This window comes from Sitodiplosis mosellana, unplaced genomic scaffold (assembly GCF_009176505.1).
Source record: "Sitodiplosis mosellana isolate CC-2019 unplaced genomic scaffold, AAFC_SMos_1.0 Smas_scaffold_6166, whole genome shotgun sequence".
NCBI lineage: Eukaryota > Metazoa > Arthropoda > Insecta > Diptera > Cecidomyiidae > Sitodiplosis > Sitodiplosis mosellana.
This window is the reverse complement of record NW_022601407.1, coordinates 4236999-4256131: the sequence shown is the minus strand read 5'-3', so window position 1 is coordinate 4256131 and position 19133 is coordinate 4236999. Positions and strand designations below refer to the sequence as shown.

The 19133-nt window shown below is 37.3% G+C and overlaps 4 protein-coding genes across 7 annotated transcripts in view; 2 read left to right on the top strand and 2 right to left on the bottom strand.

Moving 5' to 3' along the window:
• Positions 1 to 17: 17 nt before the first annotated feature.
• Positions 18 to 1057, bottom strand: LOC129575335 (protein FAM32A-like). Its single transcript, XM_055458743.1, has 2 exons — positions 851 to 1057; positions 18 to 580 (listed from the first exon to the last, which is right to left on the bottom strand). The coding sequence occupies exons 1-2, from the start codon at positions 1055 to 1057 to the stop codon at positions 458 to 460; spliced, it is 330 nt and encodes a 109-aa protein (XP_055314718.1). The 3' UTR covers positions 18 to 457.
• Positions 1058 to 1262: 205 nt separating this feature from the next.
• On the top strand, positions 1263 to 6822 carry LOC129575332 (structural maintenance of chromosomes protein 1A). Its single transcript, XM_055458738.1, has 13 exons — positions 1263 to 1647; positions 1750 to 1970; positions 2067 to 2384; positions 2563 to 2775; positions 2907 to 3587; positions 3772 to 3900; positions 4011 to 4259; positions 4408 to 4728; positions 4795 to 5050; positions 5123 to 5427; positions 5590 to 5708; positions 5798 to 6479; positions 6645 to 6822. The coding sequence occupies exons 1-13, from the start codon at positions 1536 to 1538 to the stop codon at positions 6711 to 6713; spliced, it is 3675 nt and encodes a 1224-aa protein (XP_055314713.1). The 5' UTR covers positions 1263 to 1535; the 3' UTR covers positions 6714 to 6822.
• Positions 6823 to 8644: 1822 nt separating this feature from the next.
• Positions 8645 to 9848, top strand: LOC129575334 (uncharacterized). The gene is made up of 4 exons (XM_055458742.1): positions 8645 to 8835; positions 8969 to 9071; positions 9144 to 9419; positions 9493 to 9848. Exons 1-4 carry the CDS (start codon positions 8727 to 8729, stop codon positions 9713 to 9715), a joined length of 711 nt encoding a protein of 236 aa, XP_055314717.1. The 5' UTR covers positions 8645 to 8726; the 3' UTR covers positions 9716 to 9848.
• A 3012-nt stretch (positions 9849 to 12860) lies between these two features.
• Positions 12861 to 19133, bottom strand: part of LOC129575330 (protein slit) — a 133726-nt gene continuing 127453 nt past the window's right edge. For 2 of the 4 annotated variants that reach the window (XM_055458726.1, XM_055458728.1), the window contains 7 exons: positions 18892 to 18963; positions 17951 to 18783; positions 17479 to 17813; positions 17202 to 17315; positions 16725 to 17108; positions 16461 to 16614; positions 12861 to 16040 (listed from right to left, as the gene is read on the bottom strand). In XM_055458726.1, the coding sequence (XP_055314701.1) occupies positions 15808 to 16040; positions 16461 to 16614; positions 16725 to 17108; positions 17202 to 17315; positions 17479 to 17813; positions 17951 to 18783; positions 18892 to 18963 (2125 nt within the window). In that variant the 3' untranslated portion in view covers positions 12861 to 15807. The remainder of the gene's footprint in view (positions 16041 to 16460; positions 16615 to 16724; positions 17109 to 17201; positions 17316 to 17478; positions 17814 to 17950; positions 18784 to 18891; positions 18964 to 19133) is intronic. The other 2 variants (XM_055458727.1, XM_055458730.1) reach the window with 2 other exon arrangements.

Sequence of the window (19133 nt, the reverse complement as noted above, 5' to 3'; positions counted from 1 at the left end):
ATTTTTTATTTCTTCACTTATTTATAGGTAAAATCTGCAGTTATTTATGAATGAATGAGTCGAATGTGTGAAAATTCGTGTGGGATTGAAGTTGATTGCTCAAAACACACTTAAAATTCATTGAGTTGAACAGAAAAATTGCCTCAATAGTTTCAAATACATTGAACAATAAAAATTTTCAAAGAGAATTCAAGTTCACGCAACATCTGATAAACCAACACAATATTTTTTTTCTCTTTTTTTCCCTTTATTTATTGACAAGATAAGATAAGAGTGCCTACTGGCCTCGTTGAATCCAAAAAAAATTTCACACAGATTGACTCTCAAACGAGAAGGAGACCTATTTGGTTTTAGATACACAACTCAAAAATGATTGATTTTGATACATTCTTAAATTACGAGGCAGAATCCTGATACTTAAACGCAAACATAATTTGTATATAAAACAGTCGACGATCTATTTTGTCCATGAGACTTTCGGTATATCGAAATGTTCTGTGAGGTTGTCCAAATGTTCGTTGAATTTCTCGACCCGTTGTTTGTGTGTTAGCGTTGCCTTCTCCATGATTCGTTTCTCTTGCTGAAAAAAAAACAACAACATTGACATGAGTTTAATGAATACAAATCGTTAATCGAAACAAGAGAATGATTCGTTTTATGGTAAAATTTAGATGGACTAAGAGTCTTAGTCTGAGACCAGATCTAGGTAGCGTATCTAAGACTCGACTCTATATCATCTCCAAATCATTTTCATACAAAATTGTGTGAACGTAATAGCAAAAAAGACATTTAACAAGTTCATAGGATCAATTTAAACACAATTCGCTTCACCCCTTACACAAATCCCTACCATTTTCTCTTGCATTTTCTTGAACGAGAGTTCAGCCTTGGTCATTTGTCGTACAGGTGCTTGTGGTAAGTGTTGTCTCTCTTCGAGTTCTCGTTCCAATTTTTCGCGTTCCTTTTTATCCTTCTTCTTTTTCTTTTTGTTGATTTTTTTCGAGTCGGTCTTAAGCTTTAGCTTACTGCGAGCAACATGCTCGTATTCGTCAGACATCTCAATTGTTTTTCACTAAACAAAGTTTTAATCGCAAAATAGTTTTGATGTTGTTTGTGAAATACTGCGAATGTTTATGACTGATGTGAAATTGCCTTTGTTATACGTTTACAAAATGTCAAAGTGAAATGATTCATTGATCAGTAGCGCCATCTCATTTCGCCACTAAATTTGTTATTTCGTGCGTGCGTGCATTTACACACGAGCTGGTGCGGCGAGGCGAATTCACACAAGCAACCATCAGTTTGTTAGAGGGAAAAAGACGCAGCGAATTTTAGTTTATATTGTTTTTTTGTTCCGAGCAGAAGTAGCGTCAAATATGTTGTGCAAGCGATGTTGTTTGAACTGAAATCACTTTGAATGAGAAAATAAAAACAAACATTTGCCGTCACTTCATTTCATTTTTACTGTTTGCATTTTTCTATTGTTCGAATCGAAATTCGGATTTTTTGTTTGTATTATGAGAGTTTAGGCAAAAATGAGTGCATTCCTAAAGTATATTGATGTGGAAAATTTTAAATCGTACAAGGGTTTTGTTTCGATTGGCCCATTAAAACGATTTACAGCAGTCATCGGACCAAATGGATCCGGTTCGTTTGAATTTTAGTTTTTAGAATTTCATTTGATTTTGTGTGTTTTCGTTTTTTTTTCTGCGAATGTAAATTAATTTGATGTAACAATTGTTCTGACAGGCAAATCGAATTTCATGGATGCCATCAGTTTTGTGATGGGAGAAAAGACCAACTGTTTGCGAGTGAAGCGGCTTAGTGAATTGATTCATGGTGCTGCAATTGGACGACCCGTTTCCAATCGGTGCTTTGTTACGGCCAAATTTGAATTGCCCGACGGTACAAAAATCGATTTTCAGCGATCGGTTATCGGTTCATCTGCCGATTACAAAATTAATGGCAAGGTAAACAATGTGTTGCTTTGATTAGTACACAGAAGAAAAACATCGCGTGAATTTCATAACATTATTTCAAAATCTCAAAATGTAATTCATATGCAGGGTGTGCAAAGTGCCACATATTTGGAAGAGTTGGAAAAATTGGGCATCAATGTGAAGGCAAAGAATTTCCTTGTGTTTCAAGGCGCTGTCGAAAGCATTGCCATGAAAAATGCCAAAGAACGAACGGCACTGTTTGAAGAGATAAGCGGATCTGGATTGCTCAAAGATGAATACAATCGATTGAAATATGAGATGCAACAAGCAGAAGAAGAGACACAGTATACATACCAGAAAAAGCGTGGTGTTGCCGCCGAACGTAAAGAAGCTAAGGCTGAAAAACAAGAAGCTGATCGATATGCACGTCTTAAAGAAGAAGTTGTGAGTATTTTTTTTTCTTCATAGAATTACAGTCATGTTCGTTGTTTGTTTCGTACATTCTGCGATATTACAGTTAGCAACAGTGGCAATCCAGTTGGTTTAGTTGAAACAATATAACCAAAGTTTATTTAGTCACTTGGTAATAAACAATCGATTTTGTTTATGTTTTGATTCGCAGGCCGAAAAGCAAATCCAGTGTCAATTGTTTCGATTGTATTATATCGAGAAAGATATTCAACGATTGATGAACGAAATCAAAGAGAAGCAAGAAGAATTGGTTGGCGTTGAAAAGAACAAGGAACAAGCCGATGAGGTGCTCAAAGAAAAGAAAAAGGAAGCTGGCAAAGCTTCACGTGCATTGGCCGAGCTGGAGCAGAAAATTCGTGTTGTTGTAAGTCACGTTCGATATTTTATTCATGCAAAAATGGATCCGTTCATCAAAATTTTAGCCAAGTTTGCACTTGATACAGTAAACAAACTCCAAATTTCCACATAATTCAAAAGTCGCCGTTCCCATTTTAGGAAGCTGAAATGAGTAAAAAGCATCCGATGTTCATCAAAGCTAAAGAAAAGGTGGCACATTCACAGAAAAAGTTGACGACGGCCCAGAAAAATCTGGAGCAAGCCAAGAAGGCCGATGAGGCGCATCAGGGTGACATTCAAAAGCTAGAGCAACAATTGATAGAGGTGCAGAATGCAAAACGTGATTTCGAACAAGAGATTGCCAATGAATCGCAGCGTCGTGGCACGAGCGTTGTGTCAGAACAGGTTCACGTCGAAGAATATGATCGATTGAAGCAAAAAGCCGAAGCAACGGCTGCAAAATTTGTGAGCGATTTGGAATCGATAAATCGTGAGCAGAAATCCGACCAAGATTTGCTTGACAATGAAACGAATAAGAAGGAACAAATCGAAGGTCAATTGGAAAAGTGCCGCTTGGAAAAAGAAGAAGTGCAGAAGCGAATGGAAAAACTATTTGACCATATTCGATCAAGCGAACAGGCACTACAAGATCAAAATCGTATCAAAGATGAACTGAAGAACGATGTCGGCTCATCGAAGGAACGCATTGCCGAACTACAGAAAGAATTGGATATGGTGCGAGATCAATTGGGTGATGCAAAAGGTGACAAACACGAAGACGCTCGTCGCAAAAAGAAACAAGAGGTTGTCGAACTCTTCAAACGAGAGGTTCCCGGCGTGGTATGTACTAGAAAAAATCATTGTTATTTCGAATTTTGATTCAATAGAAATTGAATGAATAATTAGAATTGAGTTGATTGTGTTTTTGCTATAGCATGGATCCATATATGGAAAAGATAATTCAAACTACTTTGAAACTGTTGAAATTTTCGTGTTTTAATCATATTATCCTCTCTTTCCGCAGTATGATCGAATGATTAACATGTGTCAGCCAACGCACAAGCGGTACAATGTGGCCGTTACAAAAGTGTTGGGCAAATACATGGAAGCCATCATCGTTGACACGGAGAAAACCGCTCGACGATGCATTCAAGTAGGTTCATTTTGTCGGAGACTAAAGCAATGCGTCGATATTTGGATTTTTCTCTCATTTATTTCAATCTCTTATCACATTTGTAATTTCAAACCCTTCTGTGATTACAGATCTTGAAGGAACAGCGATTGGAAGTCGAAACATTCTTACCGCTTGATTACTTACAAGCAAAACCGTTGAAACAACGTTTGCGTGACATTAAAGAGCCAAAACAAGTGAAACTGGTGTACGATGTTCTGAAATTCGATCCGCCCGAAATCGAAAAGGCCGTCCTATTCGCTACAAACAATGCATTGGTCTGCGAAACGCCGGAAGATGCCATGAAAGTGGCCTATGAAATTGATCGCAGTCGTTATGATGTAAGTTGATTTTTTTGGCGCTTTTAGTGTTCTTCACAAACAGTCACTATTTTGTTCATGATATTATGAAATTGTTGATATTTCAATCAAAAGACAACGTCGTCGTCAAGGCTTCAAAAATAATAAATTTATTTCCCTTCTCGAACAGGCTCTCGCCTTGGACGGAACATTCTATCAAAAATCGGGTATCATCTCCGGTGGTAGCCATGATTTGGCGCGCAAAGCCAAGCGATGGGATGAAAAGCACATGGCTCAGTTGAAATCACAGAAAGAGAAATTGGCCGAAGATTTGAAAGAATTGGTAAAGAAATCTCGCAAAGGAAGTGAATTGGCTACAGTTGAAAGTCAGATCAAAGGATTGGAAAACCGTTTGAAGTACAGCCAAAAAGATTTGGAATCATCAAAGAAAGCCATTCAAAATTATGAAAAGAATCTGAAAGATTTGGAAAATGAATTGAATGCCATTAGCGTGAGTATTTCGGCTTATCCGAACAATGAATTTTGAATAATAATAAATTTGGTTTGTTATGCGCAGCCGTTGATCGGGACCATTGAACGACGTATGGCGCAGCGGAACCAAACCATTGAAGAAATCAAGCAGAAAATGAACACAGTCGAAGATAGAGTGTACGCGGATTTCTGTAAGAAAATCGGTGTGGCCAACATTCGACAGTTCGAAGAGCGTGAATTAGTGCAACAACAGGATCGTGCAAAGAAGCAGGCTAAGTTCGATCAGCAAATTGATGGCATCACATCTACATTGGATTTTGAACGAACAAAAGATACTCAAGGTACATTCACATAAAATTGGTCACAATGAATATTTGAACAGCTGAAACATGACCAATGCTAAAACATTGCAGTTAACGTTCAACGATGGGAGCGTGTAATTTCGGACGAAGAAGATGCATTCGAGAAATGCAAACAAAATGAAGAGAAACAACGTGCGGCCATCGATGCCGATAAGGCTCAGATCGAACTACACAAGACCGAAAAGAATGAAAAGAAGAAGGAAGTCGACAATTTGGAGAAAGAAGTGAACAAGGCACGCCATGATGTCGCCACATTAGCCAAAGAAATTCACAACATCAACTATCAGATTTCATCGATCGACACTAAAGTGGAGACAAAGAAGAATGAACGTCACAACATTTTGATTCAGAGCAAGGTAATTTTTGCAATGGTTTTTTACACCTTGTGTTTTTTTTTCCGAATTGGTCACCATTTGATCTAGGAGATTTGATTGGCCATAATTTATTTTCTAACGATTAGTATGAAACTATTTGATAAGATGCTTGAACAATATTAATTGATTATTTTCTTCCAATAGATGGACGATATAATGATTCCAATGATAAATGGCAACTTGAATGACATTGATCAAGGTGGTGATGATCAGAGTGATTCGATGGTTGTTGGAAATCAAGCCGCTTTGGCTCGTGAGAGTTTGTAAGTGACAAAATTAAAATCAAGCAACCTCTTCTCAAAGAACCCTTTGAGCAAATTCTCATTCAATTTCTCTTCAACTTTTGTTCCAGGCTCCAAATTGACTACAAAAAATTGCCCCGAAATGTACTGGAATTGAACAGTAATGAAGCGATAAAAAAGATGAATGACACGCTACAGAAGGAGTTACAATCGAAGCAAGACACATTGGAGCGTATTCAAACGCCAAATTTAAAAGCGATGCAAAAGTTGGAGAGTGTGTCCGAGAAGATTGTTGCGACCAATGAAGAGTTCGAGAATGCCCGTCGTAAGGCGAAAAAAGCGAAGGCCGCATTCGAAAAGGTGAAGAATCAGCGTTATGAGAAATTCAAAGCGTGTTGCGATCACATCACCGAAGAAATCGATGGCATCTACAAATCACTGGCTCGTAACGAAGCTGCTCAAGCATATTTAGGACCTGACAATCCAGAAGAACCATACCTTGAAGGTATCAACTACAATTGCGTTGCGCCAGGAAAACGTTTCCAACCGATGTCCAATTTGAGTGGTGGTGAAAAAACAATTGCCGCTTTGGCACTGCTATTCGCCATTCACAGCTATCAACCGGCACCATTTTTTGTGCTTGACGAAATCGATGCCGCCTTGGACAACACCAATATCGGAAAAGTTGCTTCGTACATTGTCGAAAAGACCACCAATCTACAAACAATCGTCATTTCACTCAAGGAAGAATTCTACGGCCATTCTGATGCACTCGTCGGAATTACACCAGACGTAGGTCGCAATTTGATTCATTTTTTTTACTTATTTTTCGGTGGTGTATGCTTCATTCACTTGTGAGCACATTGAAGTTTAAGCTTCCCGCCCAAAAGTTTCACTCAATTTTCTTTTGGTTTCCGATATTTGGTGTGTCTAATAATTTTTTTTCTCCATTTTCAGCCTGGCGATTGTTTGATCTCAAGAGTCTATACATATGATTTAACACAATTTGAGGACACCCTCACATAGAAAGGCAATTGCAAACGCCGATTAAGCATAAACATTTTATGACAACAATCAACTGTATTTGTATTGAAAATAAAATCTTCAGAATAAATCTCTATAAATGTGCGGCAAATGTCGTTGTGTTTGATTCATTGGAATCACTATTTCTAGAAATAAAAATTGTATATGTAAATGTGGTTCGCATTGATTTATGCAAAGGGTGGTCGTATGAAACAAGCATTACTTTTTCCTTATTTGACAGTTTGACGATGCGGCTTAATGCTTCATAAAGGTTGTCTCAATTTCAACCGATTCGTTGAACGCCAAACTATCTGTCAAAATCACCGTTAACCGGTCGTTGTTTAGTTGGGCATTTGGTTTGCAACCATTATACATACGCTCTGTTGTGAAACAACAACACAATCACACATCACACAATTACACAGCCACACAAACGATTTCGTCCCGTATTCGTGCAACGATCACCAACACAGAACTATACGACGTCATTTCAAGCCGCTGAGTCAGTTTTTCACAATTTCTTGAGGCGAAACTTTGGTAAGGATCCACTATTGTCGATTACGTCGCTCAATTTGTCTACAACTGAGGACCACACCACATCAAAATGGATCAACAAAACATCGGTGGCGAACAGGCAAACGGAGCAAATGAATACCGACAAACTGCGCCCATTGAGTCATCACCACAAATCTTCAAGCTGAACGTCGATTGCTTCGAAAAGTTGTTTGATTATCTATCGATCGAAGATCTAAATTCCCTTGTACAAACGTGTACGCGAATGCAACGAGTGGCTGGCCATTTTCATAAGCACGAACTGTCCGAAAATGTTTGCCTGACTTGGAAGCATTCATGATGCCGAAGGAACTACTAAAAAAAATAGAATATGTTGACTTGTTTAATTGTAAACTGAAAGGATCACTGCTGGAAAGTTTGATTGGACTTTGTTCGAACGTAAAAAATTAAAAATTCGTGGCACCGACGTTGATGATGAATGGCTCACCCATAAATTCCCAAAACTAGAGCACTTAAAATGGTATCCACCAATTGAGCAAACAGTTAAGAAACCAAAATTGCAACTATTTTTCCAACAAAACCAAACAATTCGTTCGATTTCAATGTTCGCTGCGTTTCTTGCGATGACCAAAACTGCTTTGATGAAAATAAAATTAGACGACTTGTACTAGGTGGATTGAAAAGTCGGGTACTTTTTGAATGAAAATACGTTTTTTTCGCAAAATTTCATTTTATTTCTCAACATAGGCTCCTTTTAGCTCGATACAGCGAGCCCAACGATTTGTCCAATGTCCCAAAATAGCTATCTGTTTCTAACTCGACTTCTTCATACTTCCTCTTCTTTCGAACGCGGCACCCATCTTCCGCATAGCTTATCCATATGCAGATGTTCATGCAATATGTTAAGCACCCGCTCATATGAGACGTTTACAGTCTCAACTATCTCACGCACTTTAATTTCCGGATGATTTAACACCAGATCATGTATTTTGTCTATCATTTCTGGGGTAGTAACCTCATTTGGACGACCTGAGCGAGCTGCGTCTTCGGTGCTTGTGCGACCACACTTAAATTCAGTAAACCACTTGTGGACCATTTTATGAGATGGTGCGGAGTCCGGATAATACTTTTTAAGCGCCACTTCGGTCTGAGCGATGGTTTTTCCACGCAAAAAATAGTGTTTAATCAACACACGAAATTCACTTTTTTCCATGTTTACACAAATGTTTGGAGGTTGGTTACTTCAAAGTGCTATAACTCATGAACTAATGGTCGGATTTGGCTCCAATTTAGACAACTGTCTTCTGAAGGATGGTACTTGTTAAAAACCATTAGGGTTTCGTATCAGTGTCTCCCTCTCATAGAAAAGTACCTGACTTTTGACTTTTGACATTTCTCGTGTATCTAGGTTATGTTTTCAGTTCAAAATGTAAACACACCGAACTGAGTGTTTCTATTTAGTTTTTTCATTTCGAATTCTTTTATGAAGAAAAATCGTATAAAATGTTTCGAATAGTGTTCAGGTCAAATTCCCTCTTACTTCCTGCTGAATGCAGACGAAACTCAGTTCGACTGTTCATTTCGAGCGAAAATTCATCAAAGCCGCAACAAGGTAACTCTGTCATACCGTATACATTTCTAAGTTATACCTTCCAAAAATGATTCTTTTTTTGGGTATTTTTTAAAATATTTACAATGCTTTTGAATGTGAAAAAGTTCATTTAAAAAAAACTCTTCCATTTCAGTCAATACCGTAGAATTGATTGGCAAAATTCACAAGCATCTATTCACTTTACCATCCGGTTACAAGATGCTGATTCTTCAAACCAAAGAGCTGGACAACAAATAGTATGTACCAGTCTAGATGTTGTCTTTTTTAAATTTTGTTGGTAATTCAATAATCCCATCAACTTTCAATAGTTTTTATCATATGGTTGGAACAGGCACAACGATGAGATGTGAAGCTGGGCAGCGAGTTCATCTCATCGGAAGAATATGTTCCCAGAATTATTGGACAGAGGAAAAGAAGCTGCGACAGAAAATTGTCATTAAGACTGGTGAATTGGAATTTTTACCCAAATCTGTGGATATTCAGTCGGATAAAAATCATGTGCAACTTTGTTCACAAATCTATTCTGATATTGAAAATACCAGACACCACAGCGCTTTTACAATGACCACACATCATACGACCAAGTATATTTCATTCAAATTCTTATACCAAAAATGCGCAAAGTAAAATGGAAAACATATGTTCTTTTTTCAATAGGGGAGGTGTGAGCGCTGGCATTTACGTAGCTGAAAACCATAGGATTTTAATTCGAGAACCATCGCTGCTTGACTTCGTACGAAATGATCTAAAAAGATTGGATTGGATTCGGATTGAAGGACAAATCAGCTACACATTCTCCAGAAATTCGAAACTACAACTGAGATCGTCTGGTTACATTTTAGCAAATAGCATAACAAAAGAGAACACGAATCCATCATGAGAGGAAAGAGCGAATCGCTTGCAGAGAATGTGTTGATATGGACTTCAATCGTCATACAAATGATATTGTACAGTTTTTGTTCGGAGCAATTGTTACAGCTGAAAATAAAATTAAATCTTTGGAAACATTGTAATTATCCGACCATGATTTCAAATTTAGATAAGGAAGCAACTTGTATTCGCTAACTTTTAGTTCGATTTCGAAAAGAATCCCGTATTTCATGTATCAACTTTTTCACCGATGAAATCAGTTCATTTCATAGATTTCTAAGTACAACAATCTGAACGTATTCAATTCAATCGAACCGCTTCTGATGTATCCCATGGCGTTATGTTCATGCTAATAGGTATTAATTTGTGGGTGGGTATCGACATCCCAATATAAATCTAAATCCATGACATCGCTATTGTCAATCGAAAAGATATCCATATTATTACCATTCTTCTATATCGCAGCACGCATTTAATACCTCGTACAACAACATCGGTGCTGCACCTTTGAGAAAAACAACTTTTGATCTCACCTGGAATTTAATACTCAAACCCCATTGCAACATTCGACCATGATCAATGGCTGCAGCAAACTAGGAGCGATCTCAAGTCTAACTTAGACTGTCTAAATACATCGTTATCCATATAATTAATTGGTCAATTCGGACCATAAAATAAACTCGTTGAGTCTCATGATGAACGATTTGGTCGATGATTAACCGTCAATCCCTGAATTTTTTTTTTATTTCTTAGGAATAATTTCAAGCTCGCATCCATTTGGTCTGAGTATTTGAAAAAAATTACGCACGATATGTATACAGTATAGTAAGTTATGGAATGATAGTCGCCCTACCCGTTTTCAATTCGGTATGGTCATAGTAAGAACAAGTGTCAACAATAGCCCGTTCATGGACTGTTGAAATAAACATGGTGGATTCACATTGAATGCAACAGGTTAAAATAAGAAGATAAAACCATCTCAAAAATGATAATTGTTGTTGTAAATTTTATTTATTTTTAATTCGATTTGTTTCATTTTACATCTAATATAAAATCTTTATATTTTTAGTTGTTGTTTTTTTTTTGCGTAAAATTCCAATTTTACATCGTGTATATAAATAAATTAGTAATTTGTAATTTCTATTGTCGAAAAAATTAAAAAAAAATGAAAGAAAACGAAATTGCAAGAAAATCGAAGTTGCGAGTTCTCGAAAATTGAAAATCAAAATTGATGAACAGAATAGAGATTTAAAAAGAAAGAAAAAGAAATATCATCAATAAAATGCGTTAAAATCAAATGGTTTTTGTTTCTCGGTTTGATGAAAATCAAAAAGAAATTATTGGATTTTGCAGTAGAATTGTTAATGAGGTTTTGTTTTTTTTTATTTCTTTCGCTTTTCCTGTGTGATGATGAAGAGTATAGAGTGTTGATATTAATTACGGAACACTAATATTTGTATTTGCAGTATATTTGTTATGATGATGATCGGAACCCGTAAACTAAATTCGATTAATTATTCCAGCGAGTTGTTCGCAACGGAATAAAACAAAGTGAGTTTTTATGGGCTGTGAGTGTGTATCTATATTCGTATTCGTTCAATTTCATTTCGCAAATGAGAACGTTTAACAGATTTGATGACAATTCGAAATGTAAATGTTTTTTTTTCTCGTGTTTGTACGTATATTTTATAACATGACAGATTTCGATCATTTTGATGCTTTTTATTTTGTGTTTGTTAAAAAATAAATTACTTCATATTGATTTTTGTTTTCTCTTAAATATATAGCATTGATTTTCTTGCTTTGGACCGAACATTTATCCAAACCGTTGTTTTTTTACTGTTCGGCCGCAAATGTGGCGCTTGGGACGCCACACACCGGTATGAGTGATAAATGTTTGATCCAAAGTGACCGAAGAAATCGTGTGATTTTAAACACATACACATTGGAGCTGATAGATTCATTTGTAGACTGTGGCAAATATTGACAACTTAAACGCATACAAATTAAATAATTATTCCAATACTAATTTTGTTTTTCTGGGCGGGGGAGGAGGAGGGGGAGTAATAACGAAAATAGAAAAAATATACTATCCTATAAAGAAAATGGCGAAACAAATGCATATGTTCTTGCGTGTGTTTTTCTTTTGTTTTCATCTATTCGCTAAACCAATTTTGGAATTGGAACACGGTAATTATCAGCATTTTTAGCTGCTGCTAGTTTTGCGGTTGTTTTTCTTCTTTCAATTCGGTTCTCTTTTTCTTTTAAAATATATTAACTCATGTGTCCGTTTGCACGGATTGCAATTGTTTTTGGGGAAACATTTGTTGTTAAAATTAAATAAATTCATGCGGCTACCCTTCTCAGTTTGATTTTGTTTTATCTACGTAATTACACAGTGATTCAATTTGTCGTTCGATTTGTTTTTTTTTGATGGGGAAACAGAAACAGAAATTTTTCTCTCTTTTTCTCACTAAAAAGACTTTCTTCTTCTCATTTGTTTTTTTTTTGTTAGGTTGATTTGGTCATAATTAATAAGTTAGTAGTTGGTACGTAATAGTTTTAGTAGTAATGGTTTTGGTAAATACGATAAGTGGCAATCAATTCGTGTGTTGTTTTCTTTTTGTTATGTGTGATTGAGTTTTCGTCGTTTTTTTTAGTTACTTTAGAAGTTACGATAATATACTTTTTTTTGTTCATAAATATAGATAGATTAATATGGTCAATAATTGTTTTTTTTTGTTCATGTTGTTGTTGTTTTGGTCACAGTTCGGGTTTACTCATTTTTTTTATTTTTCTTTGCTCTTCTCGTTCATTTCGTTTCTTTTTTTTTCATATGAAGTATCTATACATTTATTTAAACATGTCGTCAATTCAGGGTAATGTTCTTTCGACTACATTATTCTCAGTGGAGTGCATAGCTAATTGAGGCATTTTTTATTTCTTTAAATTTGATATACATTTATATTCCATTGGCAAATTTCATATGGTTTTTTTTTTCTTCTTCTTCCATTTATCAGTTTAGGTTCTGGCCTCTGGTTTATTAGGCTTTGGGTTTATTTTGTTTGCCTCCACTATTATTATTTAGCAGTTATGCGTTTACTTCAATCGCCCTACATTCTACATACGTTCTGGCTTCTTGTTATTTTTCTTTCTCTCTCTCTTTCAAATGGTTCAACAGAAATTTAATGCACATTTAAAATGAATTTCAAACATATACGTTTAAGTTATTTGTTTTAAACATCTTAAATTAGATTATTAAATTGTTTTTTTTGTTTGTTTATGTTTAATAGGTTTATTTGACTGGGTACTCGATTTGTGTACCTGGATTTCCCGGAAATGGCACTTTCCGCCCAACGGACAACTGAATTCGATTCGGTTTGATCAACTGGATTTTTTTTTCATTTGGATGGAATTTGAACAAAAAATTCGATGAGTCGAAAATTTTAAAATGAAAAAATCCAGAAAAAATTGAATTCAAGTTGAATTCAACTATTGAATGGGACCTAAATTGAACTATAGATCCGATTCAAAAGTCGATTCTACATTCAATCTCAACCAGAATCGAGTTATCAGCTGCGAAAAGTGTCGCATTTCGCATGTTACTTTACGATCATCACGCAAATGTCGAATTATTTAGTCGATTTTTTCTCCACATAATCAAAAATTTCGATCAGTTCAAATCGGAATCGACCATACGAAAAAAAAAGAAATCGATAAAATTCTCATTTATCCAAACATAAGATCGTGTTTAAATCGTTTGCATTGATTGCAAGCAATTTAAACGAACATGCCACTCCGTCGATTGAGTGCGATCCAAAATCGAATACCCATTAATTCTCACCAATGCATTATGGTGAGCTGATCCAAGATTCGTTGCTTGAAATAGGCGCCCAGCATACCGAATACGGTGGCCAGTGCGGCAATGGCAACCAATGCTTGCATCGCACAATGTAAGGCCGATAAATCTTGCATTTTATGATGTCGATGCTTGTGCTGTTTGCCAGCCACAGCCGCTTCGCTGCCACCGTCATCACGATCCATCATATTGAAATATGGATTATTGTCATTGGATACATCGTTCTGTTGTTGTTCATGGAAACGATGTAAATCACCTTCAAACGCCGGTATTATGGCCAAATTGACCACTTCGGCTTTCGATAGAACATCTGAAATGGTGGTCGAATCATCGAATCCATGTGATGTGGCGGCAAAATCAACCGATGGTGTGGCAAAATGATTCGGTCCATTGTAACCAATCTCACGATTTGCATTGTAATCATAGTCAATGTTTGAACCAAATCCACCGCCACCTCCATCTGGCCCATGCGAATCGTGTTCGTTATTCAACGAATCGATCGCTTTTGGAACTTCATTGCCGTATGACACGGGCGTTTTTTCGGTGACATCTTGATTGGTGAGCGTTGGTGTGGCTGTTGCAATCATGTCCGTGATACGGAACTGTGTGAATTGATTCTTTTTAATGCCCAACACTTCGGATGGTGGTCGATTAATATTTGGCAAAATGGAATTTTCCTCTTCGTTCGCATTGCGACTTGTGTTCTCACTGGATTTAAACAGTTTGAGAACGGGCCGTTCGGTATTCGCAACTGGTGTGAATGTTGTGAGTTTGGTGCGTGTTGTAGTTGTTGTCGTTTCAGCAGCTACAATCACCGCCAATTTTTCCATATTTCTGGTGCCAACCACTTTGTCCGTTTGATTGGCGATCGCTTCAAGTGGTGGTATGCCATCCGGAAGCTTTGGTTCATTTTCGCTGACAATATTATAATTCATTTTGCCACTAATTACACTCTCTTGACTGTTTACACTTTGTGTGAAATCGGTAAGGTTTTTGCCCACTTCAATTTTATGCGGAGTATTTGTATCTTGACCGCCTCGATAAAGTAGGGCCACTTTACCGTCGGCCGTCAGCACGGGCGTAATTTGCTTTTGAAGTAATTTTGTTTTGTCATTGATCGGATTTGTTCGGACTTTTGATGCTGCCGTATCTATGGCACCGTTTACAGCCGGTATGGAGGCGGACTGTTGATGATAATGATGATTGTGTCGATGATGTTGATTTTTGATCGTTCGATGCGAATTGGCAGCGGTGGCATTTTGTTTAGCACCGGCATTAATATTGTGACTATAGAAATTTTTAAATTTATTCATGCTATTTTGATTCGAATTATCAAACGATTTTAATTTACCATCATTGCTATTGGCAGTGGCAGTGCTGCTGTTGTTATTGTTGTTTGTATTCGATTGATAAATAATCGACACTTTGCCCAACGGTGTGGATATTATTTTGATGGCATCTTTTGTGTCTGATTTGCTCGATTGATATGGATGTCGATCGAAATCGTCATTTTCATGCGTTTTACCCTTATCATCGCTAAAGCTATTTTTATGTTTATATAGTCGATCGGAACGATCACGATTTTGCGCGTTATCATTTTCATAATCGCCATATTTGTCAATTCCGCCGCCGCCACTATGCTCAACGCGACCACCCGACTTTTCATCATCATCATCGTCGTCGTCGTCCTCATCGTCGGGGAAGAATGTACGACTGCGTAACATTCCCAATCGTACCGAATCATCACCGTCTGGTTCGTCGTCGTGAAAATCTTCGGTACTTGGTGTTTTCTCTTCGGTCGCCGCACCATCGTCCATATACAATTGATCAACTTCGATATGATCGAGGGGCTCGATGTGCTCGGTCGTTTCGATTTGTCTCTGTTCGGTCGTTTCAATTGGTTGTTTATATTCGGTTGTTGACTCTTTTACCACCTCATCGTCATCATCAACATCACCATCACCATCACCATCGTCATTATTATTGTTATCTTTGTTATTACCGTTACTAATTGTCTTTTTTGAATCGATTTTCGTATGCGATTCGTATTCATAATCGATGTTTAGGTTACCACTACTACTAAAACTATTATATGTATAACTATTTGTTTGTTTCATTGAATCAATGTTTTCTTCTGTTTGTTTTTCTTTTTCTGTTTCTTCATCTTCTCGTTTATCTGCTCGCACTGAGATCGAGCCGATATTCGACTCACTCTTTTCATTTTGGGTAGCCGCATCGTGCAGTCAGTTGCATTTCTTGCTGCAACTGCATTTCCGTACTATGTTCAATGTCTTAACATATTTTGCGTTGTTGGCGCACACCATTCGAACCTTTCGGCGACGTGTTATGTTTGCTGTACAACATTGGTTACCGCATCCACCAACACATTTTGCGTACTTGAGCGGCTGTCTCGAACGGCAATTGTTCTCGGTGTAGTACTCGCGAACCTGCTCTTTGCGGCATGTTGACGTTGTTGCTGCAGAAAATGGAAAAATGGAAAATGACATGGCGTTAGTGGAAAAAAGCGTCTCATTTAATTTAATACTCTCTAACTCTCTTATTTGTGCAACGTGTTCGGAGCTAGCGTTAACAACACCGTTGACATCATGACAAGCCAATTAGTGTTTACATTTTTTTCCCGATACAAATGTCATTGCGAGAGAGAGAGAGAGAGAGAGAAAGATAAAGAGCGCAAGCATTTCCCGAATAATAATCATTTGTGAAAAGAAACAGAAATTGGTCAAATGAAATGCCAAGAATGAAAAAAGCGGTTCATAACCACCACCACCAAAGCAAACGATTTCTTTTGACAGTTTTGAGTTATTTTTGTTATATTTTCACAATTATTCGCAAATGAATGCAGATAAAATGATTGTATTAGTCAAATGTAGTGTACCAGTGATGGGATTGCTCGGTGTGGATCCCTCACCTTGCTCACAATACTTTCCACGCGTTCCGATTTTGCATCGGCATGAGTAGCCCTCTTTTGCATTGCTATTTGCAACACAAATGCTACCACGACGACACTTATGCTCGCTGCATGGGTCAACCTGCAACGGAAATGGGAATTCATTTTTTAAGTTAAATTTTATTGTAAAAAGAAATTAAATCAAATCAGAAATTCTATAGAAAAACTAAATATTTCAAATAGATCACGTACCTCTTCTCTGACCACATGTTGTGTCTCTTGCATCACCTCCATTTCCTCTTGTTCGTTGCTATCGGAATCGGAGTCAAGTAGTGCACAGCCCGGTGTCACCTTCTGTTGTCTGGCCGCATTACCAAAATCGACTTGCTTGTGATTGATCCAAACCTCTTTCATGCATCCCTTAAAACTGGTTAAATTACGTAAATGCCAGTTTTTGTACGCTTGCTGCCCGGATTCCATTGGTAATCCACCCACAAATAGCGGTGTCGATAGTTTCAAGTAATCCTTGCTACCCTCGTTTATGATCGATCGAGCCAATCCACGGTCAACACGCAACGTAAAGTTCTTCTTGATTGCAAGCAATTCGACCATGTGATATTTTCCATCGGCCACCATCTATTTAACAGAAATTGAAATCGTTTTTAAATGATTCTTGGTCAGTGATTGGTTTTTCTATAACAAAAAAGAAAGAATAGATTTGAATCATACCTCAAACGAGTACATTGTTGAAACTGGGTGATTGCCAACGTCATAGCTCACTCGGATTCTGCCGTTGAAAAGCTCAACGGCCAAATGCTCATTTTGGCCATCGTACAACAGTACCTACCATAAACAACCAGAAAATTAGTAAAACCATTCGAAAAGAGTTAAAAGCGCACAAAATTTTGGGTTTAAAAAGAGATACACAAATTTGGATGGTCGGAGAGAAGTAGGCAAAAAAAAGACAAACAAAAAACATGTCTCTTCTGTGAAAACGGAAACTTACCCCATTTTGTTGTGAGCTACTGAAAATAATCGTGACATTTGCTTCTGGTTTGGTTCGAAGCGGTTCCATTTCAACGAATGAATTATTCTGGACGAAGCTAATGCTGGTCAAATATTCGCATCGCTTGCCCGAGTAGCCAGGTACACACTTGCAAATGTATTCGGATGAAAGTGGATTCGGTACAAAGCAAACACCATGCTTACATTCGTGATGTTGACATGGTGATGTTTGTGGATACATCATGGCGACCATCGGTGTTCCCTCACAGAATTTGCCAGTGTATTCATCTGGACACTTGCAAATATAATCATTGATGCCATCCACGCAAATTCCACCTGACGAAACGAAAGGGAACAAAGAAAAGATTATCATTTCATATTGAATCAAAAGAAAAATCATAAAATGTTCAACAGTTCCGATTTTCTTCATGATGAAACTAGCAAAAATTTAGGTATTTGAAACAAAAACTCACCATTTTGGCACATGTGATTTTGGCAATCGTCGATATCTTCAGTGCAATTGGCCCCTCGATAGCCTGGTGCACATTCGCACGAATAATGTGTGAAATGGTCAATGCATTTAGCGCCATTCTTACATGGATTGAATTCCGTACAGAATGGTATTTTCGTTTCACAATATTGTCCCGAGAATCCGGATGGACACTGGCACGTATACGATTCCACACCATCGATGCATGTGCTATTGTTTTCGCATTTGTTTTCGCTGCAATCGTCAATGTTCATTTCACAGCGTGAACCAGTATAGCCAGCCATGCAATTACAACTGAAACGGCCTTCTTCGAGCACGGTGCACGTTCCGTTTCGGCATGGATTTCCATAGCAAGCGTCAATCATGAATTCACAATGCTTACCATGATAGCCAGGCTTGCAAACACATTCATATTGGCGTTCGGCTCGTGCTTGGCACACGGCCTCATTCTGGCATGGGAATGTGAAACAAGCATCACATTTCGACAGAATTTCATCGCTAACTTTGGTCTTGCACTGGAATTGATTGGATGGCGTTGATAGCAACAATTTGTCGCGCATCGATTCTGGCTCTTGGCATCGGGCAATTCCCGGTTCAACATAGTCCAACTTCACCCAATCCGATAGCCAACGCAACGAACAATCACAATACAATGGATTGCTTCCCAATGCAATGTGCGTAATGGCTTGCAAATCCGAAAACGTGCCTTCAGGTATCATCGATATTTGATTTCCATGCAGCGACAATACACGTAGATTCTTTAAACCAGTCAAAGCGTACCGCTGAACACACTGCAATTTGTTGTAACTTATGATCCTAAAAAATGGTTTAGAAGAGTTTGAAATCGGATTTATGTTATGAATGTTAAAATACTGTGGATTTCAACTAGCTTCGAGGGCTTAAGGGAAGATAATCAATACTTACAATGTGGAAAGCTTAGTCAAATTTCCGAACGTATAATTTGATAGAACTGATATTTGATTGTTGCTTAAATCTCTGCAAAGTGGACGGAAATGAAGTAAATTTTAGTGGGTGCAGACTATAATAACAATTTGATTGATTACAAAATCATTGATGACAAATCGATTTTTTATCAGAATATTATGGCGAAATTGACGAATATTTTTTGTAAAAACAAATTATTATTGAAGAAAAAATCTACTCTT

Bases quoted from the DNA above. Each gene is read 5' to 3' on its own strand.
- LOC129575332 (XM_055458738.1), top strand. From the start codon at position 1,536: ATGAGTGCATTCCTAAAGTATATTGATGTGGAAAATTTTAAATCGTAC. The intron at 3,901-4,010 runs GTAGGTTCATTT...CTGTGATTACAG, and splicing joins CCGCTCGACGATGCATTCAA to ATCTTGAAGGAACAGCGATT. The intron at 5,428-5,589 runs GTAATTTTTGCA...TTCTTCCAATAG, and splicing joins ACATTTTGATTCAGAGCAAG to ATGGACGATATAATGATTCC.
- LOC129575334 (XM_055458742.1), top strand. From the start codon at position 8,727: ATGTTTCGAATAGTGTTCAGGTCAAATTCCCTCTTACTTCCTGCTGAA. The intron at 8,836-8,968 runs GTAACTCTGTCA...CTTCCATTTCAG, and splicing joins TTCATCAAAGCCGCAACAAG to TCAATACCGTAGAATTGATT. The intron at 9,420-9,492 runs GTATATTTCATT...TTTTTTCAATAG, and splicing joins ACCACACATCATACGACCAA to GGGAGGTGTGAGCGCTGGCA.
- LOC129575335 (XM_055458743.1), bottom strand. From the start codon at position 1,057: ATGTCTGACGAATACGAGCATGTTGCTCGCAGTAAGCTAAAGCTTAAG. The intron at 581-850 runs GTAGGGATTTGT...TTTTTTTTTCAG, and splicing joins AGAAAATGCAAGAGAAAATG to CAAGAGAAACGAATCATGGA.